At 38.2% G+C, this 22,756-nt stretch overlaps 1 protein-coding gene across 1 annotated transcript in view; it reads left to right on the top strand.

The window, feature by feature from the left end:
* The window catches only part of LOC107733406 (neuroligin-3-like), an 87,295-nt gene that overhangs the window by 45,565 nt on the left and 18,974 nt on the right, over positions 1 to 22,756 (top strand). Inside the window, exon 3 of the mRNA XM_016545006.1 lies at positions 20,451 to 21,240. Within this exon, the coding sequence (XP_016400492.1) occupies positions 20,451 to 21,240 (790 nt within the window). The remainder of the gene's footprint in view (positions 1 to 20,450; positions 21,241 to 22,756) is intronic.

The following is a 22,756-nucleotide window of genomic DNA, read 5'->3' as shown; positions in this document are numbered from 1 at the left end:
TATATATATATATATATATATATATATACAGTATATATATAAACATGCTTTGAATAAAAGATTTTGGCTTGCTTTATTATATATATCTTGTATACACCTAATAGTCTTAACTCAGGGGCCAAATTATCTATGTCTATATATTAGAGTATATATTTTTGTACTCATAGAATTTAATACAAAAGTGTATTTTTCCCAATCATGCCCATAGGTTTTTTTTTTTTTTTAAGTCTTTGTTAAAGTGGTTACAAGCCATGAACCAAACCAACCAGCTGTGAGGTGAATCACTTTTTATTTGAATCAAAGTATCTGACCGGACCGGACCGGACTGTGCGCTTAACAGCTTCAGTGAGGTAAAAGAACACAGTCAAGCATTGCGAATGACATAATCATAATTAAAAAGGATGGAGAAGTGTAAAACAATTGATTTGATTGTTTTGTGTATAGAAACCATATATTTGTAAGTTTATATTTCTAAATCCTCGTTTAGTTTGAAAGAGTAGGGAGACTGACTTTTGGCACGATTTATCAGTCAGGGGCCTGATTGACTTTTTTCTTTTTTTTAAGTCATATATAAGTCAGTTTATAATGTTAGTCAAAGATTCTTGCACCAACAATTTTTTATAAGTCAATTTTCACCTAAGGGCTCAAGGTTTGTTTGTATTTTAGCTTGGTCAAGTTTTCCTCTAGTAGATTCTGTTCAGCATTTTTCTCCATTTACAATTGTTCAGTACTAGTTGTGTATTCTGATCATAGCATTACTGATTATAGCATTACTAACAATGTGTACAATTATTTGGTTATACTAAAATTCACCAGGTAGAAATGCTTTTATTCCAGTAGATTTTAATTGTCGTTTTTATGTTCACACACAACATATGGTGACACATTTGATGGTATAAATACCAATGTGTTTTAGTTAACCATATGATACAACTATAACTATGTATGTAATGTGTAATACAGAGGTTTAGAGGACTTTTTTTTTCAAAATTATGTTAATTTGTCAGACCTTGTGATCTGTGAGATTATGTTGACAATAACCCATGAATTAGTCCACTAATTCTCTCATTTCTCTTGTTTCTCCACCTAAACCCTTGCTTACATTTGACCTTTCTTCCCTTTTATCGTCATCCGCATTCTTTACAGTAGGAATGTTTCCAAAGTACAGAAACACAATAGACTAGATACCTTGTTTTTTTCTTCCATATATGTATATGTGTGTGTGTGTGTGTGTGTGTGTGTGTGCGTGCGTGCGTGCGCGCATGTTTTTCTATACTGGTGGGGACTTAAACCTGAATAAACACCAACTCATGGGGTCTTGTGTCACCGTGGGGACCTAAATTGAGGTCCCCATGGGTACAGAAGCTTATAAATCACAGAATGAGTTTTTTTTTTGAGATTGTAAAAACACAGTTTGTACAGTATAAAAACCACTACGCCTATGGGGAGTCCCCACAAGGATAGTGAACCAGATGATGTGTGTGTGTGTGTGTTATCTTTGCATATAATATTTTTCATGTAGGGTGATCACATTGGAAACCAAAGAGCATCCAGGTGGGAAGAGGCCTGTAGTATCTTTTAATGGTCTAGGTGAAATGTGTCTTCATTCATTTGTCTGTCGCAGATTTAACTGCTCCATACGCCTCAGCTCTCCATAGTTTAAACTGTGAGTCTGTCGCCCCATCTGTCTGTTAGTCACGCTTCAGCACAGGCTTTGAGCTATTCAATCCTTTCCTGCTTCACAGCTGAATGGCTGTATTTGTTTGCTACTTGCAATTCCCTCTTGCACTAGTTACATTAAAAATATGATTCATGCTTTGCGTACTACACCACAGTCCCACTGACGGTTCCTCCTCCTTGAGACTGATCTGCAAGAATTGCACATCTACTCTGAGACTTTGTACAATTCTTCCAAAATAGGAAGGAGTCTTCGTTGACTGTCTAGTGTAGATGTATATTATGCAACGCATTGATATTCCTCAAACATTCTGACAAGGGTTTGTTCCAAATCACTGAGATGAATTCAGCCAAACCACTTAATGTACAGGCTAATTTTATTCAAATAATGTGTGGACAATTTCATAACGATGGTTCCATTATAATATTTGTATAGTGAATTTTGATTGGTGTGTGATTTGTGATTAGTTTTTTTTTCTTGTATCTAATTAACCATCTACAGCCACATTTACAGAGGAAAGATAGTGTTGTGACACTATCGTCATTTTAGAGCTTGCTTTACAGCAGAATTTAATATGTCTTATATTTTGAAGTTGGCACCCCTGATTCCATTACTTCCCTGTTTAATACTGTGAAGTTGCTTTGAAACCGTCTATTGTATGAAGTGCTATATTAAAAAAAAGGTGACTTGATTTGATATGACTTAATTCTCATTTACAGCTGACAGAAAACCACACGTCATAATGATGTGTAAGCAGTTCTGATGCACCATTTCATTTTTACAGAACCTATAAAACCTAAACTTCAATACACACATTTAACAATATTTTAATGCTGCCTTCGGGAAATGCAATTTTTTTCTCTTTTTCTCCTCCATTAATTTTAACTCTGCAGTTAATAGTGTTCAAACTGTTTAATGCACAAACTCTATTTAGACTTTTTGTTTTGTTATTAAAAATATAACAGTGATGTCATTGTAAATATTTGCATATACTGTATTAGTCTTCTTTATACCAGTCGCATATTTAATTGTGTTTAGCATAAAAAAGCTAAATTATATTCAGATTTAAAAATATGTATTATATTTTTAAAACCTTTCACTGATGTTTCCTTATATACATTTTTAATTAATTAGTTAATTAGTCATATATTTACTGGATTAAATTAAAATAAAATAATAATTCCCATAAGTAAAAGTAAACAAAGATCATTTGTTCTCACTAATACCGGAGTGCATGTGTTGATCTGTAAAAAAGTCATGTAAATTCACACCACTAACAAGTGTTTTAATGTAATGAGATTAGAAGGAGAAACTCACATAGATATGTCACTGAGATAAACAGTCATAACCCAATAATAATTAGTAAGCCCAATCGTTTCCAGAGTCTCGGCTTATGGCCGTGCAGGAGCCTGCTGTCATTACTGCAGCACAAATGTGGGCCTGGACTGCGCTGAAACACTGAGCAGTGCTGCACACTCGAGTCTATTAGCACCTTATGTAAGCCTGTACAAAAGCAAAGAGAGAGGAAAGGGTGAGTGAAAGAGAAATGCATCAGAACAGGAAGCAGAGCGTACCGTGAGAAATGAACAGATGGAGAATGAGTGAGGGGGCAGAAATGAGATTAACAGGACTGGTGATTAAAACAATGCTGCGTATGAATGGGAAGAGGTCTCGGTGGGCGGCAAAGGAGGCCACACTATTGACCGCCAGTGTCACACCGTGATTAATGGGAGGTATCAGCCGCAACAGGCAATACACATCGATCCCGTGAGCCAGACCCTGTCGATCGGGTCATTCTTAGCCAGACCTTTCTCGTTTTCATGAATCACTCCTTATCTGGACACAGCTCGCTCTCTTTCCTTTCCCCAGGGCTGTTGCTCCACTTTTCCCCCTCTCTCTCTGGGCCTGTACACACAGAAACTCTCTCACCGACTCGCACAGCTGCAGCTGGAACGCACAAGCAAACGTGCAGTTACTTCAAATGGCCCCTGCATGCACTACCCTGAAAGCAATTAAAACCGAGGTCTATTTTAAGATGAACCACAGAGGAATCGTGGGTAGTGCACTGCACTCCTAAACTCCAAAGCTTATTTGAATTCTAAAAGAAAATGCACAGTTCACGCTGTAGGGGAATATGTGTCCTACTGTTGTTTATGCATAGATTACCAAAGAAGTCTGTACATTTGTGCAATTTTACACTTTGTTTGTGCTTTTGCTCTGCCAGTTGTGGTCATATATTCTGTTTGCATGTTTTGTAATTATTATGCACGAAGCCTAAGGCCAAATCAATGGCAAACACTAATGCAGTCCTTGCCAAACAAGAGTTTGTGAATCCTGAGGGTTAGTGAGGAAACTGCAGGGGGTTCATGAGTTGATGAAAAGCTAATAATTAAATCAAATATTACATTAAATGAAACAAGTGGGGTTGCACAATTAATCAAAATAAACTGCGATATATCTTATCAAATCACGTTCATCAAATTGAGTGAAGAGCAGCACTGTGTTCATTTACACACACATGCAGATTATAATATTGTATTTTCAGGTCTACTGGTGACGTTTCATGTGCCTGTTTTATTGTAATGCATTTGTCATTGCTGCTGGTCTACGCTGAAATTGCTTTTGCCGAGCAGCTCACTCTTGCGACGCATCTGCGTCAAGCACAAGTGCCAATTTTTGTGTCTTAAGGTCTTTTAATGAAGGCATATCATGTCTAAGTCACATGAGTAAAGCATCCCTTAAAGGGATAGTTCACCCAAAATTGAAATTATGTTTATCTGCTTACCCCCAGGGCATCCAAGTTGTAGGTGACGTTGTTTCTTCAGTAGAACACAAACAAAGATTTTGAACTCAAACCGTTGCAGTCTATCAGTGTTATAATGTAAGTGAATGGGAATCACAGCTTTGAGAGTCAAAAAAACATACACAAACAAAACCAAATTAAACCCTGCGGCTCGTGACGATACATTGATGTGTAAAGACACGAAACGATCGGTCTGTGCAAGAAACTGAACAGTATTTATATCGGTTTTTACCTCTGATTTTCACCGCAATGTCCGAACTGTCTGTCCTGAGCGTGTTCTCGACAGCCGGCGCCTGACGCGTATTCTTCTTCTTCTTGCTTTACGGCGGATTGCAGACTTATAAGTGCATTACCGCCACCTATCTCTCAAATGGACCATTTACCATCTACAATCTCAATTAGGAGTGTCAATGGTCCATTGACACTGAAGAAACAAAGTCACCCACATCTTGGATGCCCTGGGGGTAAGCAGATAAACATCAAATTTTCATTTTTGGGTGAACTATCCCTTTAAATGTAAATGTTCAGTAGGTAGTACAACCAAATATGATGTAATCTGATCCTGAGTTGTTACTTAGTGATAGTGGTTGGAAAAAGTTGTCATTTGGAAGAGCAGATGGTCAGTACACTTTTTTTATGGTCTTTAAAGAGGTCAATGAAGCTGGTATGTGTTTGCAGTACACAAGCCACGGTTAAGACAGCTGACTCTACTGTCATGTGACCCTGTCTCTCTCTCACGCACACACGACGCAATACTCTACACGGCGTAAAACTCCGCATTTAAACAGTCAATAGCAAATACTTAAACTATTAAGAATATCTCTTTGAATTTGAGACTTTAGTCTTTGCAACTTTACACATCTTCTTTATGCACCAAGAGCTTGTAACACTCCAAAGAGAAAGGAACAATTGAAATCGCATTATATGACCCCTTTGATAGAAACAAGCTTAAATCCGTACCATAAACTTGGATTGCAGTATTTAAAATGCAACGATATGATATACACTCAACTGGGATACGCGAATTTGTCTTGTTCTGTTGTTTCCTTGACAACCAAGTTATTCAGCCCCAAACTTGGTTACCATCACTTGTGGAGAAAAGTACTTAAGACAGTACACTATCATGCTTCTTAATGCAATTAAGTGTATCTTTAAAAAGTGCATTTTGCAATAATGTCAAATGAAATGTTTTATTAAATCTTTTTTTTTTTATCTTAAAGAATTAATCTCAAAGTACACTTATTTTCATGTTCAGATTAACATACTAAAACACTTGTTATAATTATAACTAGCATGTTATTCAAAACTATAAAGTTCATACATTTAAAATTTACTAAACTGTAATCAAAAAAGTGAAATCACTGCACTCCACCAAAATGAGTACTTGCAGTCTCTCTTTATCGCACTCTTTGTCTTTTTGTTTTTATTTTTTAATTTGACATCTTGCAGCACAGCACATACAGAGCAGACGTTTTAGCTTCTTCCACCTTCTTCAGTGAATCATTTACTCACACTACTGCACAGAGTCCTTTTAAAACGCAGTCTAATGGTTCCCAGATGTGTTTATCCGTTTCTCTTCACAGGTGTTCAACCAACATGATTTAATCACTGATTGTTTAACGATCTCAATTAGACAAAACTTAAGTGCATGTATATCAAGCATCTAGTGTTATTAACAAATCCATCATCACCATCTAGAGCAGGGCTTTTCAGACCCATCCTGGAGGCCTCCTGGCACTGTGAAATTGGTCTCCTTTACCAGACAACCCAGTTCAGATCTTGCAGTCTCTTCTAATGAACTGATGAGATTAATCAGGTGAATCGTCAAACACAGCATAGTCACAAATTTGTGTAAAAATAAAAATAGATGGCATTCATTCAATAATACAATAGAATATATTATCAATACAACATGGTTTATGCAGAGTAAGGTTACAGTGACAAATCAGGTCATTATTTATAAAGAGTGAGGTTAAAGGAAAGAACCAGAGGAAAAACCAACATCAACCAATGCATCCAACAGGCTTCTGGTTGTTGTTTTTTTCCATCTCTTCTGGTATTTGGTACTTTTTCACTTCCTATGCAGGTTAACTATATTATATCATGTTTACAATCATTATGTCTTGTGATTTGTGAATTAACATCACATTTTCTAATAGCTGATTTATGTTCACTTATGTTTTTCCAATTTTAATGGACAAGGACATTTTAACATATAGATCACATGTGTTGTAGAACATGTGATCAATGATTTAATATTAAAAAAAAATTATGCATGACCATCTGTAAAATAGGTTGTTCTTATTCACAATTCTCACTACAATTTCTACATGCATAACAACCCATTATAAATGCTTCTTTTCTCTACCTCATACTGTATCAAATTTTTTTGCCATATGATGTTTCTCGTAAAGAAGAATCCCTACAAAGAATCTTCCAGTATTTCTTGATAATATATTTTATTTGTCAAGAAAATGTATTGTAAGTAAACGCACATTAAACAAAAAAATGTTTTTTTGTCTCTTAAATGTTTGCTTGAATAATTGTTGATTATCTAATCCTTTTTCCTTATTATACACTGATTGAAGCCAGTTGTGTGGGTATCCTTGAGCTTTAAATTGATTAAACATTATATGAGATTGTTCTTCAAAACTCTTCTCTAATTCACAAATTTGATGCAAATTGACTAAACGGTAATCAAGTTTTTAACAAAAGAGGATGATAACTATCTACTGAAAGCATTGCGTTCTATCAATAGACTTCTGTAAGAGTGTAGTTTATAGGATGTTATTTTGCTTTAAGATTAATACATCAAGGAAATTAATATGGTAAAACGTCCCAGGTTACGTATGTAACCATGGTTCCCCGAGGGAGCGAGACGCTGCGTCGGAAAACGCTAGGGGAACGCCTTCAGCGATACCAAGCTCTGAATCATATGTGTAATCAGTCCAATCGATGGGCGAGACGTCAGAGGCGGGTGAGGAAGAAGATAGGGACTCGCCCGTCTCCATTCCCTCCACCAGATCCAGCTGCGAACCCCACGAGTGCAGCTGCCGCTCCGCCTCGGCAGAAGCGGGGCCAGCACCGTGAGGAACGCTGGTGAAGGCTCCCTCTTCAAAGAGAGCCTTCGTTTGTCTTTGCTTTAGACATCTTTTTTTTTTTGCTGGAGCTTTATACTTTTTTTTGCTGAATGCTTGTGTAACTTTGGACAGACAACAATAAATAAGACTCACAGAACATAGATCGTGACCGACACACACAGAGAGCTTTGCTGAATGACAGAAAGCTAACGCCGGCTGCACCTCACGTGCTTTTAAAGCTGAGACTTTAGTGTTTGCAACTTTACAGATCTTCTTTATGCACCAAGAGCTTGTAACACTCCAAAGAGAAAGGAAAAATTTTAATCGCATCATATGACCCCTTTAAAGCTTCCTGGTCATGACGTCACCCGCCTCTGACATCTCGCCCATCGATTGGACTGATTACACATATGATTCAGAGCTTGGTATCACTGAAGGCGTTCCCCTAGCGTTTTCCGACGCAGCTCGAGTTCCCGAAGGGGAACTAGTATAACTATAATTCCTTCTCAGACACCCATTTGTTCTTCACAGCTTCATTCAGTAATATAATCAATTCTGCTTTATTATTTGATATGGGATTGAACAATATTTTAATGTAGCTATTCTCATCCTTTAGCATGTCCTTAACCTATATCTCATTCTTTTGGTTGTCTTATATCACCATATCCCCTCATATATCAAGGAGTAAAAGTATTTTTGGTTTTGAACACCTTAAAAGATGTTACTGCAAATGAATCATTACACATGTGTAATTTGACATACGACATACAAGTTTTAATAGAAATTATATTAAAGATTATTTTACCCTAAATGCTTCTCAGTACAGTTTTAAAGACAATAGAAATCATTATTAGATCACATATAAAGATTCATTTAAGTCTTAATTATATGGATATCTACATACAAAAGCCATAGAAGATCTCAACAATGTTTCAAACTGTGCTCATATTTTCAGAGAATCAATATGACCTCAAATATTTCTCATCAAAACTATCCAAGGCTAAATGATCTCAGCTACATTCATTATGTTAATCTCAGTACAGGATATTAGGGGTTACAGCGTTCACAGTGTGTATGTGAGCAGCACAGTGCCACCCGGTCTATTTTTGCCAAGCGTTGCACTGAATCCAGGTGATTAACAGCTGTTCAGTTCATAGCTACACTTTGCAGTTTGTTTTTATATAGATTAATTAACATTTGGGTGTAAATGTAATGCCCTTTCTTATGCAAATTATGTTTTATGATGATCAAGTTTTTTTTAATAATTCTCGATGGCCAACTGTTGATAAAAAAAACTATTAACATTTTATAATTTATGGCTATTTACAAATACTTAGAAAACGAATTATAATTCTTAAAATGTGAGCGCGCTGTTGCAGTTACGTTACATTTTCTCTTACGTTTGACTTATGCAAGGTTTGTGAAACAGTCTTACAGTTTGCATGTTATCAAGTGTTTCTTGTTGTCTATTTCTGTTTAGCCTAAGGTATTTTTCCTCTGGGTTTGCAGATGTTTTCTCTAATTAAATTTGGTGGAAAACACATGGGCAAGTCTGTGTCAGTATTGGTTTCACTCTCTTCTCTCACTGACATGTAACAGGTACTACGCAATGAGCAAATGTCTCTGTGTGAGTTGATCCAGCAGTAGCGAGTGTTTAGTGACCCGTTTGAAGCATCTGATGTCATGTTCAATTGTTTAGGATACAGTCTGCTGATGGCATGCAGCATCTGACGCTACAAAATCCCCCAGCTCATTTCACACACGCACTGCAGCCCAGACCTCGATGAGATTGTAATATTCTATAGCACTGCCAATGTAAAAAAACAAAAAACAAATAACAAATTTTAAAAAAAACTAAATGCTGTTTGGCCCTTGTGATTGCAATGGAATTGATTTGCAGCCAGCCAGCTTGCCTAATCTATAGCTTCTTGATATCGTGAGGAAAACAAGGACATTATGGTATTTCAGAAATCGGCCTGACCCTGGAGGCAATTTGTTGCATTATAGGCATCACTTGGCTGCCTCGGAAAATGAACTCCACAAAACCTCAGCTGCTACCTTCCGTGCGTTGTTGTCGCATGTGGTGTAGCTATGGAGACTGACATTTCTGAGTCATAGAAATGAGCAGAAATAAAGAGGAATTGTCACTTGTAGCACTGGCTCTTGCATGCTCTGTTCTTGCGGTCTGTTATGTAAAACCCATCAGAGGGTTGGAGTGGGGGGGCAAGAAAAGAAGAAAAGGGGGTGGTAATGACATGCTGGGCATAACCAGAGGCTGTCCTGTGGAGGGATCCCACTTTATAGCAGCTATAGAAAGACGAGAGGGATTTGATGCTTGGGAGGGATCTTTAGCTGTGCTGGAGAGACGGCTCAGGAGAATGAGCCCAGAGTACAGACGGGTGTGTGTGTGTGTGTGTGTGTGTGTGTGTAACAGCCAATGGATATGAAAGTGGGGCTTGATGAGAGTATTGGCAGTTCTGAGAAAGAGCAATAGTCGAGGCCACTTTCATAGATAGATGGATGGATGGACAGACAGACAGACGGAGGTAACGATAGATAGATAACAACGGCTCTGTGTAGTAAATGCTGCTCCATCTGAAAACACGCACGTGATGGAGATTTACCGCTGATTACAGAACCGGCTTTACTGACAAGATGCGCATTAAATATCGCGTGTGATTTATCCTGCAGCCCTAATAGATAGATGGATGGATGGATGAATGGATGGATGGATGTAGTCCATGCTGAAAATATATGTAATTCTGAGTGACCTGTCTCATAGAAAAGATGTGCAGTAATGATTTTTTGAGGGTGGGTTGTTATCGTTGCTGCAAAAAAAATTTTTTTAAATGTCTGAAATGGGCAGCCGCTCATCACTCCACAAGGTCACTGGTCACAGGTTTGTACCTGAAGTGAATAATCCTTAGCTCGCAGCAGCATAAGCATGTTCTGTTCTGCCATTTCACCGGTGTCTTGAGAACGGTGGCAGCTGAGGTTGAAAGCAGAGCAAAGCAGCGTGTTTTAGCGAGGCCAAATGAGTGATTACCTCCAACTCCTGTCATAATTCACCATGACCTCAATCTGCCACTGAAGCCTCTCCCTGACTGATCGAAGTTCAGGTGCTCTGCTCTGATGTTAAGTGTAGTTAGATAGAATTGCCTTTATCTGTCGCCTGTACCAGGTTCACAAATTTGATGCGCAGTGCTAATGGTTCAGGTCGGCACTGGGGAGAGCTAATTACGTCTGTAATCAGTTTGCTAATGTGTTGAGTTTTCGATCTGCACCAAATCGTGTTCTTGTCGAAATAGGACATAAATCCCACAGCTGTGACAATAAAAATGTTTACATGTAAGCACAAAATAATTAGCTTGATTAGCTTTTTTGCTAAAATAAGCAAGAACACAGCTGGCTTTTTATAAAAGAACAAACTCTTTGTCTGCACATGAATCTAAAATACCATGGTGACCTTCACCTGAAATAATTTCTTGAGTCCAGTGTATGAATCACTGAGACACCATGGTGACCCTTCTGCTGATCTAGGATCAGGAACTGGGGTAGAATTGTACTGCATATTTATTAGCACTCTGACAGCATTTGTGACCCAGATTGTACTGATAACAATAGTAAATACATGCACGTGTTACTCATGTTTCACTCTTTGCACTGGAACAAATGCAGCGTGTCAGCAGTACAATCAAACGTCAGATATTGTTTGCTGTTTTTAGACTTTCACCATCTGGCTGATCAGAGGGTGCACAAAAGGAGGGGTAATATAGAGTTCAATGATTGTGTGATCTGTGTGGTGTGCATGAACGCTAGTCATCGAATGAACTAGCTTTCTGCCATATTGAGATGCTGTGGTTTTTCTGTGATGACTGTTAAGGTTTGAAACTCTAAGCATATATGAATACAGATGCTTTTAGCTACAAGGACTTGATTTCACATGTATTTGCATTCTGAAATGTGTCATGCGACGCAAGTGTTTTCTTTTGCTAGTTTCAGCCCGACGCAGTTGTCATTTTCATGTCCTGTGCCACATTGTCTAAATAGCAAATGCGTCCATGGGCATGCTGGTCTGAAAATGAGGTGTGTTCAGTATTTATTTTTATTTTTTTGTTATTTAAACGCACGTACACTTTGACACAGACAGGGTCATTTGAAACACACGGGGATGAGCAGCAGCACACAAACGTTTAAAAAAATTAAAAATTAAAGGATTAAAATGTAAAAGATTATTATTGTGTACATAAATATAAAAATGCCTACATGTCATAATGGATAGTCTTTGCATGTATCAGAATTATGTGCACGAGCAGATCCGTTCCCTCACTAGAGAAGCGTTCAGTTTTTCCGCTTGCAAATTCCGCCAGGTAAATAGCGAATCCGCCATGGCGCAAGCACAACTCGCTCTTAAAGGGAATGGGAGATAAGACTCTGATTGGTTTATGGCACATTATGCCCAAAACACACCCATTACTCATTAAGAGAATAGGGACAACCCTTTTAGACCATGTGCCGGGCGTGCCGACCATTTTTCCCGTCCTTGAACTAGCAAAAGTGGGTTCGGGCATGCCCTAAGCGCAATTGCGCCGTGCGCTTTAGACCATGCGCTTAGATCGTTAAAATAGGGCCCTTAGTCTAGAACTACAGTAAGCATCATGTTTAGACAGCGCCTCTGCACTTACTCATGATTTCTCTCAACACTGGGACAGGAGAGCTGTCAGTCAATAAATGTGATCCTGGACCACAATTGAGATGTATACATCATATGAAAGCTGAATAAATAAGCTTTCCATTGATGTATGGTTTGTTAGGATAGGACAAATTAAGTGCTTAGCAATGCATATCAATAATAAAAAATTAAGTTTTGATATATTTACGGTAAGAAATTTACCAAATATCTTCATGGAACATGATCTTTACTTAATATCCTAATGATTTTGGCATAAAAGAAAAATCGATAATTTTGACCCATACATTGTTTTTTTGGCTATTGCTAAAAATATGCCCAAGCGACTTGAGAGGTTTTGTGCTCCAGGGTCACAAATGGTGTTACTAATTTGAAAAAGTAACCTCAGATGTTTGTTTTTCTTGTGAATTAAAAAGTAATGCGTTACTTTGGTAGTTACTTGAAAAAAAGTAATCTGATTACATAACTCACATTACTTGTACTGTGTTACACCCAACACTGCCAGTGACTCACACTGTTCCTGTTAGTGGTGTGAAAACCATCTGTTCTATATATTTTGATTATTTTTAGGGCTGTCAATCGATTGAAATTTTGAATCTGATTAATCACATCCTTTTTCTGTGATTAATCGCGATTAATCGCACACTTCATGGAATTAAGCATAGACCATTTATCTTGTTTCAAATGTTTTTGTCATCATTTGCTATATCCAGCAAAGTAAACCAAAAGATTGAAGGGTGATTCTCAAAAGTTATATTTTCTGCAAGCTTTTTTCAAGATAAATTTAGATGTCTTTCCAATAAAGGACACTTAGAAACTCCAAAAGGACACCAAAGAACCAAATGATATAAGGAGCCCATATAAGCACATATGAAAGAAAAAAAAATCTGAATTTTATAGTATGTGTACAGTGCAACAGTAAAGAGCTTTTTTACATTTTAGAGAAGCCAAGTTGCGAAACCAAACAGGACCACATGGAGATGCCAAAAAAAAAAAACTAAACCAATCCTGTACGCCACAGCAATCGTCTTTACCTTGATTGCAGTCTTCATCTATCAAAAGCTATTTACTAGCGAGACTGGTTATCCAGACTGGTTATCCAGTCGAGAAACCGTAGTTTGCGTCTCATCTGGCCATACAGCGGTGGGATGTGTTGACAATCAGTTCCGTCTGTACTTCACACAAGCACAGTAATTTTGCGTTAATTGATTTAAATTATTTTAACGCGTTAAGGATTGTAAAATTAATCGCATGCGTTACCGCGTTAACGATGACAGCCCTAATTATTTTATATACAGAAAGCAATCAAAGATCGTTTTCGTTATAATTGCTCAATTCAAAATCAGCGCAAGTCTATCAGGGATTTGATTTCTGCATTTTCGCAGATATTCCCGTTATAATCAATGGCACAGTTTAAACTGATTAACAAGTCTCTTATTTACATAATGTTTTCATTGTGTTAGTTATGATGAAAATATTCATAAGATTGCGGAAACCACATTGCAATAAGGAGATCATTGCATCATGTGCTCATTAGACATGAATCAGTATGAATTGGTTCATTGTGAAAAATGTATTCAGTTAAAATGTTTGAACATTGTTAAAATATATGTATTTAAATCTCAAAGTTTTCTTAGTACTATCACTTATTCTTTTCATTTAGGTATAACTAACAAATGTACATCACATTAAGTTAATTAGTTTATGGTAAAGCTGCGGAATCCAAATGGATGGAAATGCTAAATAATTTGGGCTAATAATTTACTGCATACTGAGAGCTCAGAAAAGCTGGGCCATTGGAACGAGGGGAAGGCAACAGATAGAGTCTTAGCTTTCCGAGCCCCAGGTGGCCATCTTTCATCCTACAGACACTCTGTGAATGCTTTGGAGAGAGAGTCGATATCCTTGACATCTGCTCCCTCACCCTGGGAGTCTGGCCACAGTCCTGTCATGAGGCCTGCAGCAGAGCGAAGAGCTCTGCTATTCTTAGCCTCGAACGCAGACGTGCAAACAAATACACATGTGTCAGATGTTAACAGTACACCAGCACTGCATCTGACAGCACACCACCAGCACATTTCCCCAACCGCTTCAACAGCAGAGCAATTGCAAAAATTAAAGGTTACGCAGGTTAGTTGGATTGGAAATATCACAGCCTGCCCATCTGCAAGGTGCGAGTCCTGGATATTCGAACTGCCTTGGATTCTCTTCATCGCTTGGGCTCCAGAAAGTTATCTTTGGGGAAATGAGAAAACTTAAGTAGTGGGTAAATTTCCTTAGTGTGCAGTGGGCCAACAAGGTAATCCCTCGCTGCGGATCAATTGTGCAGTCAGGTAAGAAAGTGCCCAAAGGAGGGTGAATCAGTAAGTCTCCAAGAAAAACAAATCTAGTACGAGCACAAAGGAGAAAAACTACTTTTTTAGACTCAGCGCCTCACTAGCCCAGCTATATCTCTCAAACATTTACAAGGCATTCATAATCATTGAACAGTATGCATATGCTAGCTATCTTGGGTATTTCTGAGTCTCTAGCTGTGTACACTGCAGAGGGGTGGTAATAGTAATATTGAGCGGTCATTAAGGTGGGAGTGAGGCCAAAACAGTTCTCGCTGCTGGGATGTGTGGTACATCGCGCTACCTACGCACTGCTGAGCCCAGGCTTCTTTGTTGTTGATAAAGAAGAAGTAGGAGTGTGAGCGTAGTTGAAGAATTAGATTCCGTTTGCATGTTTTTATCGGTGATCTAAGGATGTGTTGAAAGGTTCGAGTGCTGACATGGGCATGTTAAAATGTAAGTCCTGGATCTCAGCACCTTCAGATACACATCTAGACACAAATGTGGGTGTAGATTATAGCTGTGAACGTTTCAGCGGTGTGGATGAAATTATGTTGCATTCCTCGGCCCATGGCCATCTGTGCCCATGTTTGTGCAATGATTAGTTTTAATCATATTCGGCGTTCTGTGTTGCTTTGGCAGCCGTGATTATCTGAGATCAATGCAAACAAACCCTGAGAAAATATTTAGACCTAAATGGGTTTTGCTGGTCTTAATTAGTATTTTAATTAAAGGCTCACACCATCTTCAAATAATAACAGAAGGCTTCTCACCTTTTTTAAATGTGACTTTATAATAAGGTTGACAATCAATTCAATTATATCGATTTAAAGTTAATTAAAAGTTAATTTAACATGGCATACAGATTAATTTATCAAACTATTCATAGATGCATATATCTGTATTTGCTAGAAAAAGCCCATAAATGAAAATAATTCAAAGACATTATTGTGGCAGATATGTAAATCATTAAAAATGGAAAAATGTGTCCTTGGAATTTGGTATATTGTTTTTATTTCCACACAATTTCCACATGTAATGAATGTCCACTGAAGTTTTAATGAAGTGCAAAAGTGAGCAGAAACACAATGAACAAGACTTGGCTTGGCAAAAACATGAACACAACTCACCAACAGCGGGTTAGACGAACAAAACTAGACAATGGACAATAAACATGAACACAACTCACCAACAGCGGGTTAGACGAACAAAGCTAGACAATGGACAATGAAACATGAGGGCTATATATATCAAACAAATGGGGTCACATGACACAATCCAACCAATGACAGATGAGCTGTGGAGCAAGAACCAAACAGAAGGCAGAACAAAAGAATACATGAAAAAAAAACAATAAACCAATAGGCTCGATTGAGATGAGCCTAGCCTCGCCTGAAATTTCGGCGAGTGTAGGCGGATGTAGTGAAGGGAGGAGTGAAATAAGCACAGTCAAGACGGACAGTTCTAAGCTCTCGAAGTAGAACAGATACCTTTGAGATCAAAGACAGATATCGCATTATTCACACTCATGCGCTGTGTTGCTGATAAACATGATAGAATTTCAGTTCTGTTCTTTTTATATGAAAATAAATATGATGAACAAGACACTCAAAGCATTTGCTATTTAATTTTTGTTAAGTGTCTTACTCCATAAGCATTGCATTTTAAGGTGCAGTGTCAAGTTTATGCATTCTCAAGACCTATGCATTGTGTGCTCAGCAAAATGCATTGTTATTGCATTTTAATGTTATTTCACCATAAAATGTTAACCATGAATACAACAGAGCAAAAATAAATCTGATTGGTGGACAGACATTTGCTCATTTGCTCAAATCCCTCACTCATTCCTGCATGGTGTGCTATACATAGCTAGTTTGCTCACTTATCCATTAATTCCTTATTGTGAATATGCATAGTGTGCTATATATGGAATAGTGAGTGATTTCACTGACACTGAAGAGAATAAAAACTAATGCTGTTTGATTTGGTTGTGAAAAGTCACCTCTGTTGGTCATTGATACACAGCAGCCACGTGTGTTTAATCGTTTCATGGTTGTGAAAGATTCAGTCCTCCTTGGGATTAGCAAGGGGTAGCTTTTTGTCATGCCTAATCAAAAGTAAATCAGGGTATCTTGTTCTAGCTAATCAAAACAGCCTTTCCAGTTATTCTTTTGTAGCAGTGGTAACTGTTACCCTGCTACACCCTGTCTGCAGTAGCCTGCTTTGCTTTCAGACAGAAGGAGATGGTTTGATTAGTAGATGTTAACATTAAATACTGATTGCATGTAGTAACTTCTACACGTGGTGGTTGGAGAACAAGATCCCCTGCTGAAAAGGAAAAAAAAAAAACTAAAACCAGCCTAAGTCTTTTTAGACAGACTTAGGGCACATTCCGGCTGGTCAGACTGGGAGACCAGTTAGGGGAGAGTGGGGTAAGATGGGCCATTTTTTACTTAAGTGGTCCTCAAGATAAGGGAAAATGAGGCAGAAGTACAATGAAAGTATCTAAAGTAATATCAGGATGTTTCCTATCATCTAACATTTTCAGAATGTATCTATGTATAAAGGGTTCTAAAAATATGGCTTCTTAAAAGTTTTCCTGTGGCTTACTTTGCCCCAGGTTAGGGGTAAGTTGACCCGAGACAGTGGGTAAGATACACCAGCATGGTTCAGGTAAACCCTATGTCATGGGGACAAAAATGTACCCACAAAGATGGCCATATCTGATATCCTTGTCTTAGTGGGAGACATATTTTGGGGACAATTTGGTACCCAGAAGTGAGCAAAACCTGACAAATCACCAAAAACCTCCCTTTGAGGACGTCCTTATTTGTAAAACTGTGTTTTGCAATTTGTGAACATACAGCAGGATACAAGGGAGAGGAACTGATCAGAGATTGATCAGAGATGTATCAGAAGAAGGCAGACAGATTGCATCAAATACAGCATTTTACATTACATTATGCCATGTGATACTGTATGTAAAGGCATTACAATGGTAGAGACTGCACATTACCAGAATCAAGTCACCTTTATTTATATTGTGCTTTATACAATACAGATTGTGTCAAAGCAGCTTTACAGTGTCAAACAGGAAAATAGTTTGTCAATAATGCAAGAAGACAAACAGTCAATTTTTCAGTTAAAGTCAGTTCATCAATGATTCAGTGATGTCATCATCCAGATGTCATCATCCAAACACTCTTCCAATAGTGTTTTTGGAATAAAGCCAACAATATTGCCAGAAATTAAGCGTCCCCAACTAAGCAAGCCAAAGGCAACAGTGGCAAGGAACCAAAACTCCATCAGTGACAGAAATGGAGAGAAGACCTTTTGGCCAGCTCTCTTCTGGCCAGACAAAACCAGGATGTGTGTGGTTTAATTTCAGGCTGCAACACAGGTCAGATTGAGCAGAGGACTTCTCGTGGTCTTGTCCCGATGGCCATCTAGGTGACGAGGTCTTCGCAGGGGATCTGCCTCTAGGGCTCATCTAGTTGAAACTGACAGAGTGTGTCTGCCTCCCGAACAATGTTAGGTCGGTTATTCCAGAGTTTGGGCGCTAAATAGGAAAAGGATCTGCTGCCCGCAGTTGATTTTGATATTCTAGGTATTATCAAATGGCCAGAGTTTTGAGAACGCAGGCGGACGTGGAGGACTATAATGTAACAAGAGCTCGTTCAAATACTGAGGTGCTAAACCATTCAGGGTTTTATAAGTAATTAGCAAGATTTTAAAATCTATAGGATGTTTAATAGGTAGCCAGTGCAGTGTTGACAGAACCGGGCTAATATGGTCATACTTCCTGGTTCTAGTAAGAACTCTAGCTGCTGCATTTTGGACCAGCTGGAGTTTGTTTATTAAGCGTGCAGAACAACCACCCAATAAAGCATTACAATAATCTAACCTTGAGGTCATGAATGCATGAATTACCGTTTCTGCATTTGACATTGATAAGGTCGTAATTTAGATATATTTTTAAGATGGAAAAATGCGGTTTTACAAATGCTAGAAACATGACTTTCAAAGGAAAGATTGCTATCAAATAGCACACCTAGGTTCCTAACTGATGACGAGGAATTGACAGAGCAGCCGTCAAGTGTTGACTATAACTCACCTTTCATCTGAAAAGTTCAGAGTATAGATTCAGTCATGTGGCACAGTGAGGACATTTACTGCACTGACAGTAAACTCTGTTCTAGCACAAAACCTTATGGCCATGTCATATCTTCATCACACCTTTTGATAACACAATGGATACATACGTTTACAAACATTATGGATTTTGTGTGAGTTATGCAAGTTAGGTAATGTAAGTTTATTTTCTAACACAACAATTATTGCGTGTAATTATTTCAGCAACACAGGTAATTTGAAACATGCATCTTTCATTGTTTGCTCTTGAATTAACTGATTGTTAAAAGTGCTAAATTGAAAGAAGATCATACTATTGTGTTTTGGTGATTAAATCAAATGTTCTCAATATAGCCTAATAATCTTATGTTTTGAAACAATGATTATGTTGATTGAAAACGTTATAATTGTAATAAAAGCATGAGATCAGTTTTTAAAAGAATGACTAGCGATGTTACAAGTGTGATCAGTTTGCAAATAAAAAAACTGTAAAATATATACGTATATATAGATTTAGATATATACTTAAGATGTTTAACTTAACTTCAGTGCCTTATGGTGGGGTATTTTAAAAATGCTAGCTCAATTTAACCCACAGCATTTGGCTCACTTTGCCCCATAGCTGGAATGTTCTAGCTTACCAATTCAGGTTAATATTTACCTAAATGATTTGAATGTTTTTATATGTTGCGAAATCACCTGTATGCATCATAAATATTTTAGACCTGGATACATTTATTTTGATGTAACACCCATTACATCTGTTATGCTAAAATTTTACTTTGACAAGCCTAAACAGTTTTTAAAGCAAATTGGTACCTTCTACTCCTCCCATGAGTTTCTCTTTTTCAAAGTCTGGCAGAAATTACGGGTGGTTCACACGACAGTAAAAGTGTATAGTTGCCAAGATACAGGAGGTGGGTCAACTTACCCACTGGCTCAACTTACCCCACTCCTCCCTACTGTAAGACCAGCTTAGGCTGGTTTTAGCTGTTTCAGCAAAGTAATCAGTTAGTACTAAGCTGTCAAGCAAAGCTGTTAGCACTAAGCTTGTAGACTAATGTTGCGTGTATAATCACATACTGAGTAGCTACTACATTTGCTTGGAATCTTAATGTTTGACCATTAAAAAAAAAATTATATAGTGTGAATATGGGTAGTATGAATGAAATTCGGACGCATTACAGCTGCTACATTGTCACTTTCATGTGACCTGCCAGCGTCAGTTTTGATGCTTCATTGCCATTCACGGCTTCTCTTACATGGCCTCATGGAATAGTAAAGTATCCACTGAATGTTCACTCCAGAATCTCACCACAAGTAGTACTCTAGATCATCTGGGTACTTTTCACCTACTGTTTTTCAAAGACTATGAATTCGGACATACTACTCTTTTGCCGTACGGTTTTCTCACACTACATGGTATGGAAGTTGTAATATTCGGACACACACTAAGCGATTAGCTTCCTTAGCGAAAGCTAACTTAAAATGCAAAGAAAAGGAAGTGGTTCATTTGGCCATCTACAGCTTTTTTCATATTATGTGGTACATTAAGACATTAATGTTCATATTTTCATGATAACACTACATTACTCTAAATCAGGCACAGAATTGAATAGAACTCTTTAATCAAACTATGCTGAAAACATTAAACTCCCAGTCCTGCTTTATATTCATTTATTCCTGATGTGAAGCATTGTGTAAAATGCATTGTTTTTTTCTCCTCTTGCTGCAGGACTGTTTCATCGTGCCATAATCCAGAGTGGCTCAGCATTGTCCAGCTGGGCCGTCAACTACCAGCCGGTTAAGTACACAAGGCTGCTGGCAGAGAAAGTGGGCTGTAATGTGCTGGACACACTAGACATGGTAGATTGCCTGAGAAAGAAGAGCGCTCGTGAGCTGGTGGAACAAGACATCCAGCCAGCGAGATACCACGTCGCCTTTGGCCCAGTCATTGACGGCGATGTCATTCCCGACGACCCTGAGATCCTGATGGAGCAGGGCGAGTTTCTCAACTATGACATTATGCTGGGTGTTAACCAGGGTGAGGGGCTGCGTTTTGTAGAGAACGTTGTGGACTCTGAAGATGGTGTCTCGGGCAATGATTTCGACTTCTCGGTCTCTGACTTTGTGGACAGTCTTTATGGTTACCCAGAGGGAAAGGATACGCTACGAGAAACCATTAAGTTCATGTACACGGACTGGGCAGATAGAGACAACCCTGAGACACGCCGTAAGACTCTGGTGGCGCTTTTTACTGATCATCAGTGGGTGGAGCCCTCGGTGGTGACGGCAGATCTTCACGCCCGGTATGGGTCGCCCACGTACTTCTACGCCTTCTACCACCACTGCCAGAGCCTTATGAAGCCCGCTTGGTCGGATGCGGCCCACGGAGATGAGGTGCCCTATGTCTTTGGCATTCCCATGATTGGCCCGACCGACCTGTTCCCCTGCAACTTCTCCAAAAATGATGTCATGCTCAGTGCTGTTGTCATGACCTACTGGACAAACTTTGCCAAAACTGGGTAAGTGCCTACCTTACAACATGCAAAGTCTGGGGCATGTGCCATTATGTGATTGTGTGATGCACGGTGGCAACTGATTTTTAATTGACCAATCCAAGCTCTTTTCTCACTACACAGTGGCTAATATATTAAAGTGTCCATATTATGCTCAATTACATGTTCATCATTTTATTAGAATACATTTACATGATTTGGTTTCAGCTTCAGGGGCAGCTGTAAACAGTATTATATCTATGGTAACTATGCTATTGCACTATTGAAATAGTTCGATATTGTGCTATTGGATGTCCATACTATGCAGGATGTCATGCAAGACAAATAAGTAGTTCTACATTAACACTACTACTATTTACTCATATGGAAACAGGATTGACTAAACAGTAAAAAATAGCCTATTTAGGACTGAGGTTCCTTAGTAGGTAATCAATAATTACTGAACACGATAATTACTTAAAATGAGTAAACTGAGAATTGCCTGTTTCACTGTGAACATGGTCATAAAATGTACCACTCAAGTGTTATCTAGTTACTCCGCAGGATCTACTAGTGATCTGGACTAAAAAGCAGTGCAGTGCAATGCAATTAAATGAAATGAAATAAAAGCCCCTGTATTTATAACATTTGGTATAGGAATTATCAGATGCTGTTTTTCTAGAAAGCAACATGATCACAAATGTATATTGATTTTATATAAATTTATATAATCTTATAAAGGCCCAATTCTCAGTATTAGCTAGTTGCTTATTAGCATGCATATTACTAGCATACTGGCTGTTTATTAGTACCTATAAAGCACATATTAATGTCTTATTCTGCATGACAATATTCTAAATCCCTTAATCCTACCCCATACCTAAATTTAACAACTACTTTACTATTAATAAGCAGGAAAATAGGAGATTATTGAGGCAAACCTCCCTCAATAATATGTCTTACCCAGCTATTGAACAGTCTACTGTAAGGGACACTAGGAGCAGCCTATGGAGGATTTCACCTATTTATGATATGAATATAAACAATGATGTTCTCTTGTCAACAATAATATTTTGTCAACCTTTATGCATCCAGATTACTGGTAGCTCCTGCAGAGAAACCAGGTAACATGAGTACCGTATTGTCCCGAATATAAGACGATATTTTTTTCTTGGAAATACATCTGAAAAAACGCGGTCGTCTTATATTCAGGGTCTAGACTTTGACATGTCAATAATACACCCACAACAATAGGTGGCGCCAAATACGCATAAAACGAGTGTGCCATGAAATACGTAATGTAATGCGTGTTGTAAAGAGCGCAAGTAAAAACAAAAGAAGCAGAAAACCTTAAAGCTGCACGAGTCGTGACTGTCACGTTAGCCTGACGGGACCAAACTCCCTTTGTGATTTTAAAACGTAAGACAGTACCCAGATTTGAAGACTACAGTAAAATTTAACTTCTACTGTTAATAAGATTTTGGTAGGCTACTAGATGGATAGCCTAAATGTCCTAATTCAGATGGGCTACCTGTTTTGTTTT

This window comes from Sinocyclocheilus rhinocerous, unplaced genomic scaffold (assembly GCF_001515625.1).
Source record: "Sinocyclocheilus rhinocerous isolate Xijiao unplaced genomic scaffold, SAMN03320098_v1.1 scaffold460, whole genome shotgun sequence".
Taxonomy (NCBI): domain Eukaryota; kingdom Metazoa; phylum Chordata; class Actinopteri; order Cypriniformes; family Cyprinidae; genus Sinocyclocheilus; species Sinocyclocheilus rhinocerous.
Note: the sequence above shows the minus strand (reverse complement) of the source record. Positions and strands in the feature narration are given on the sequence as shown.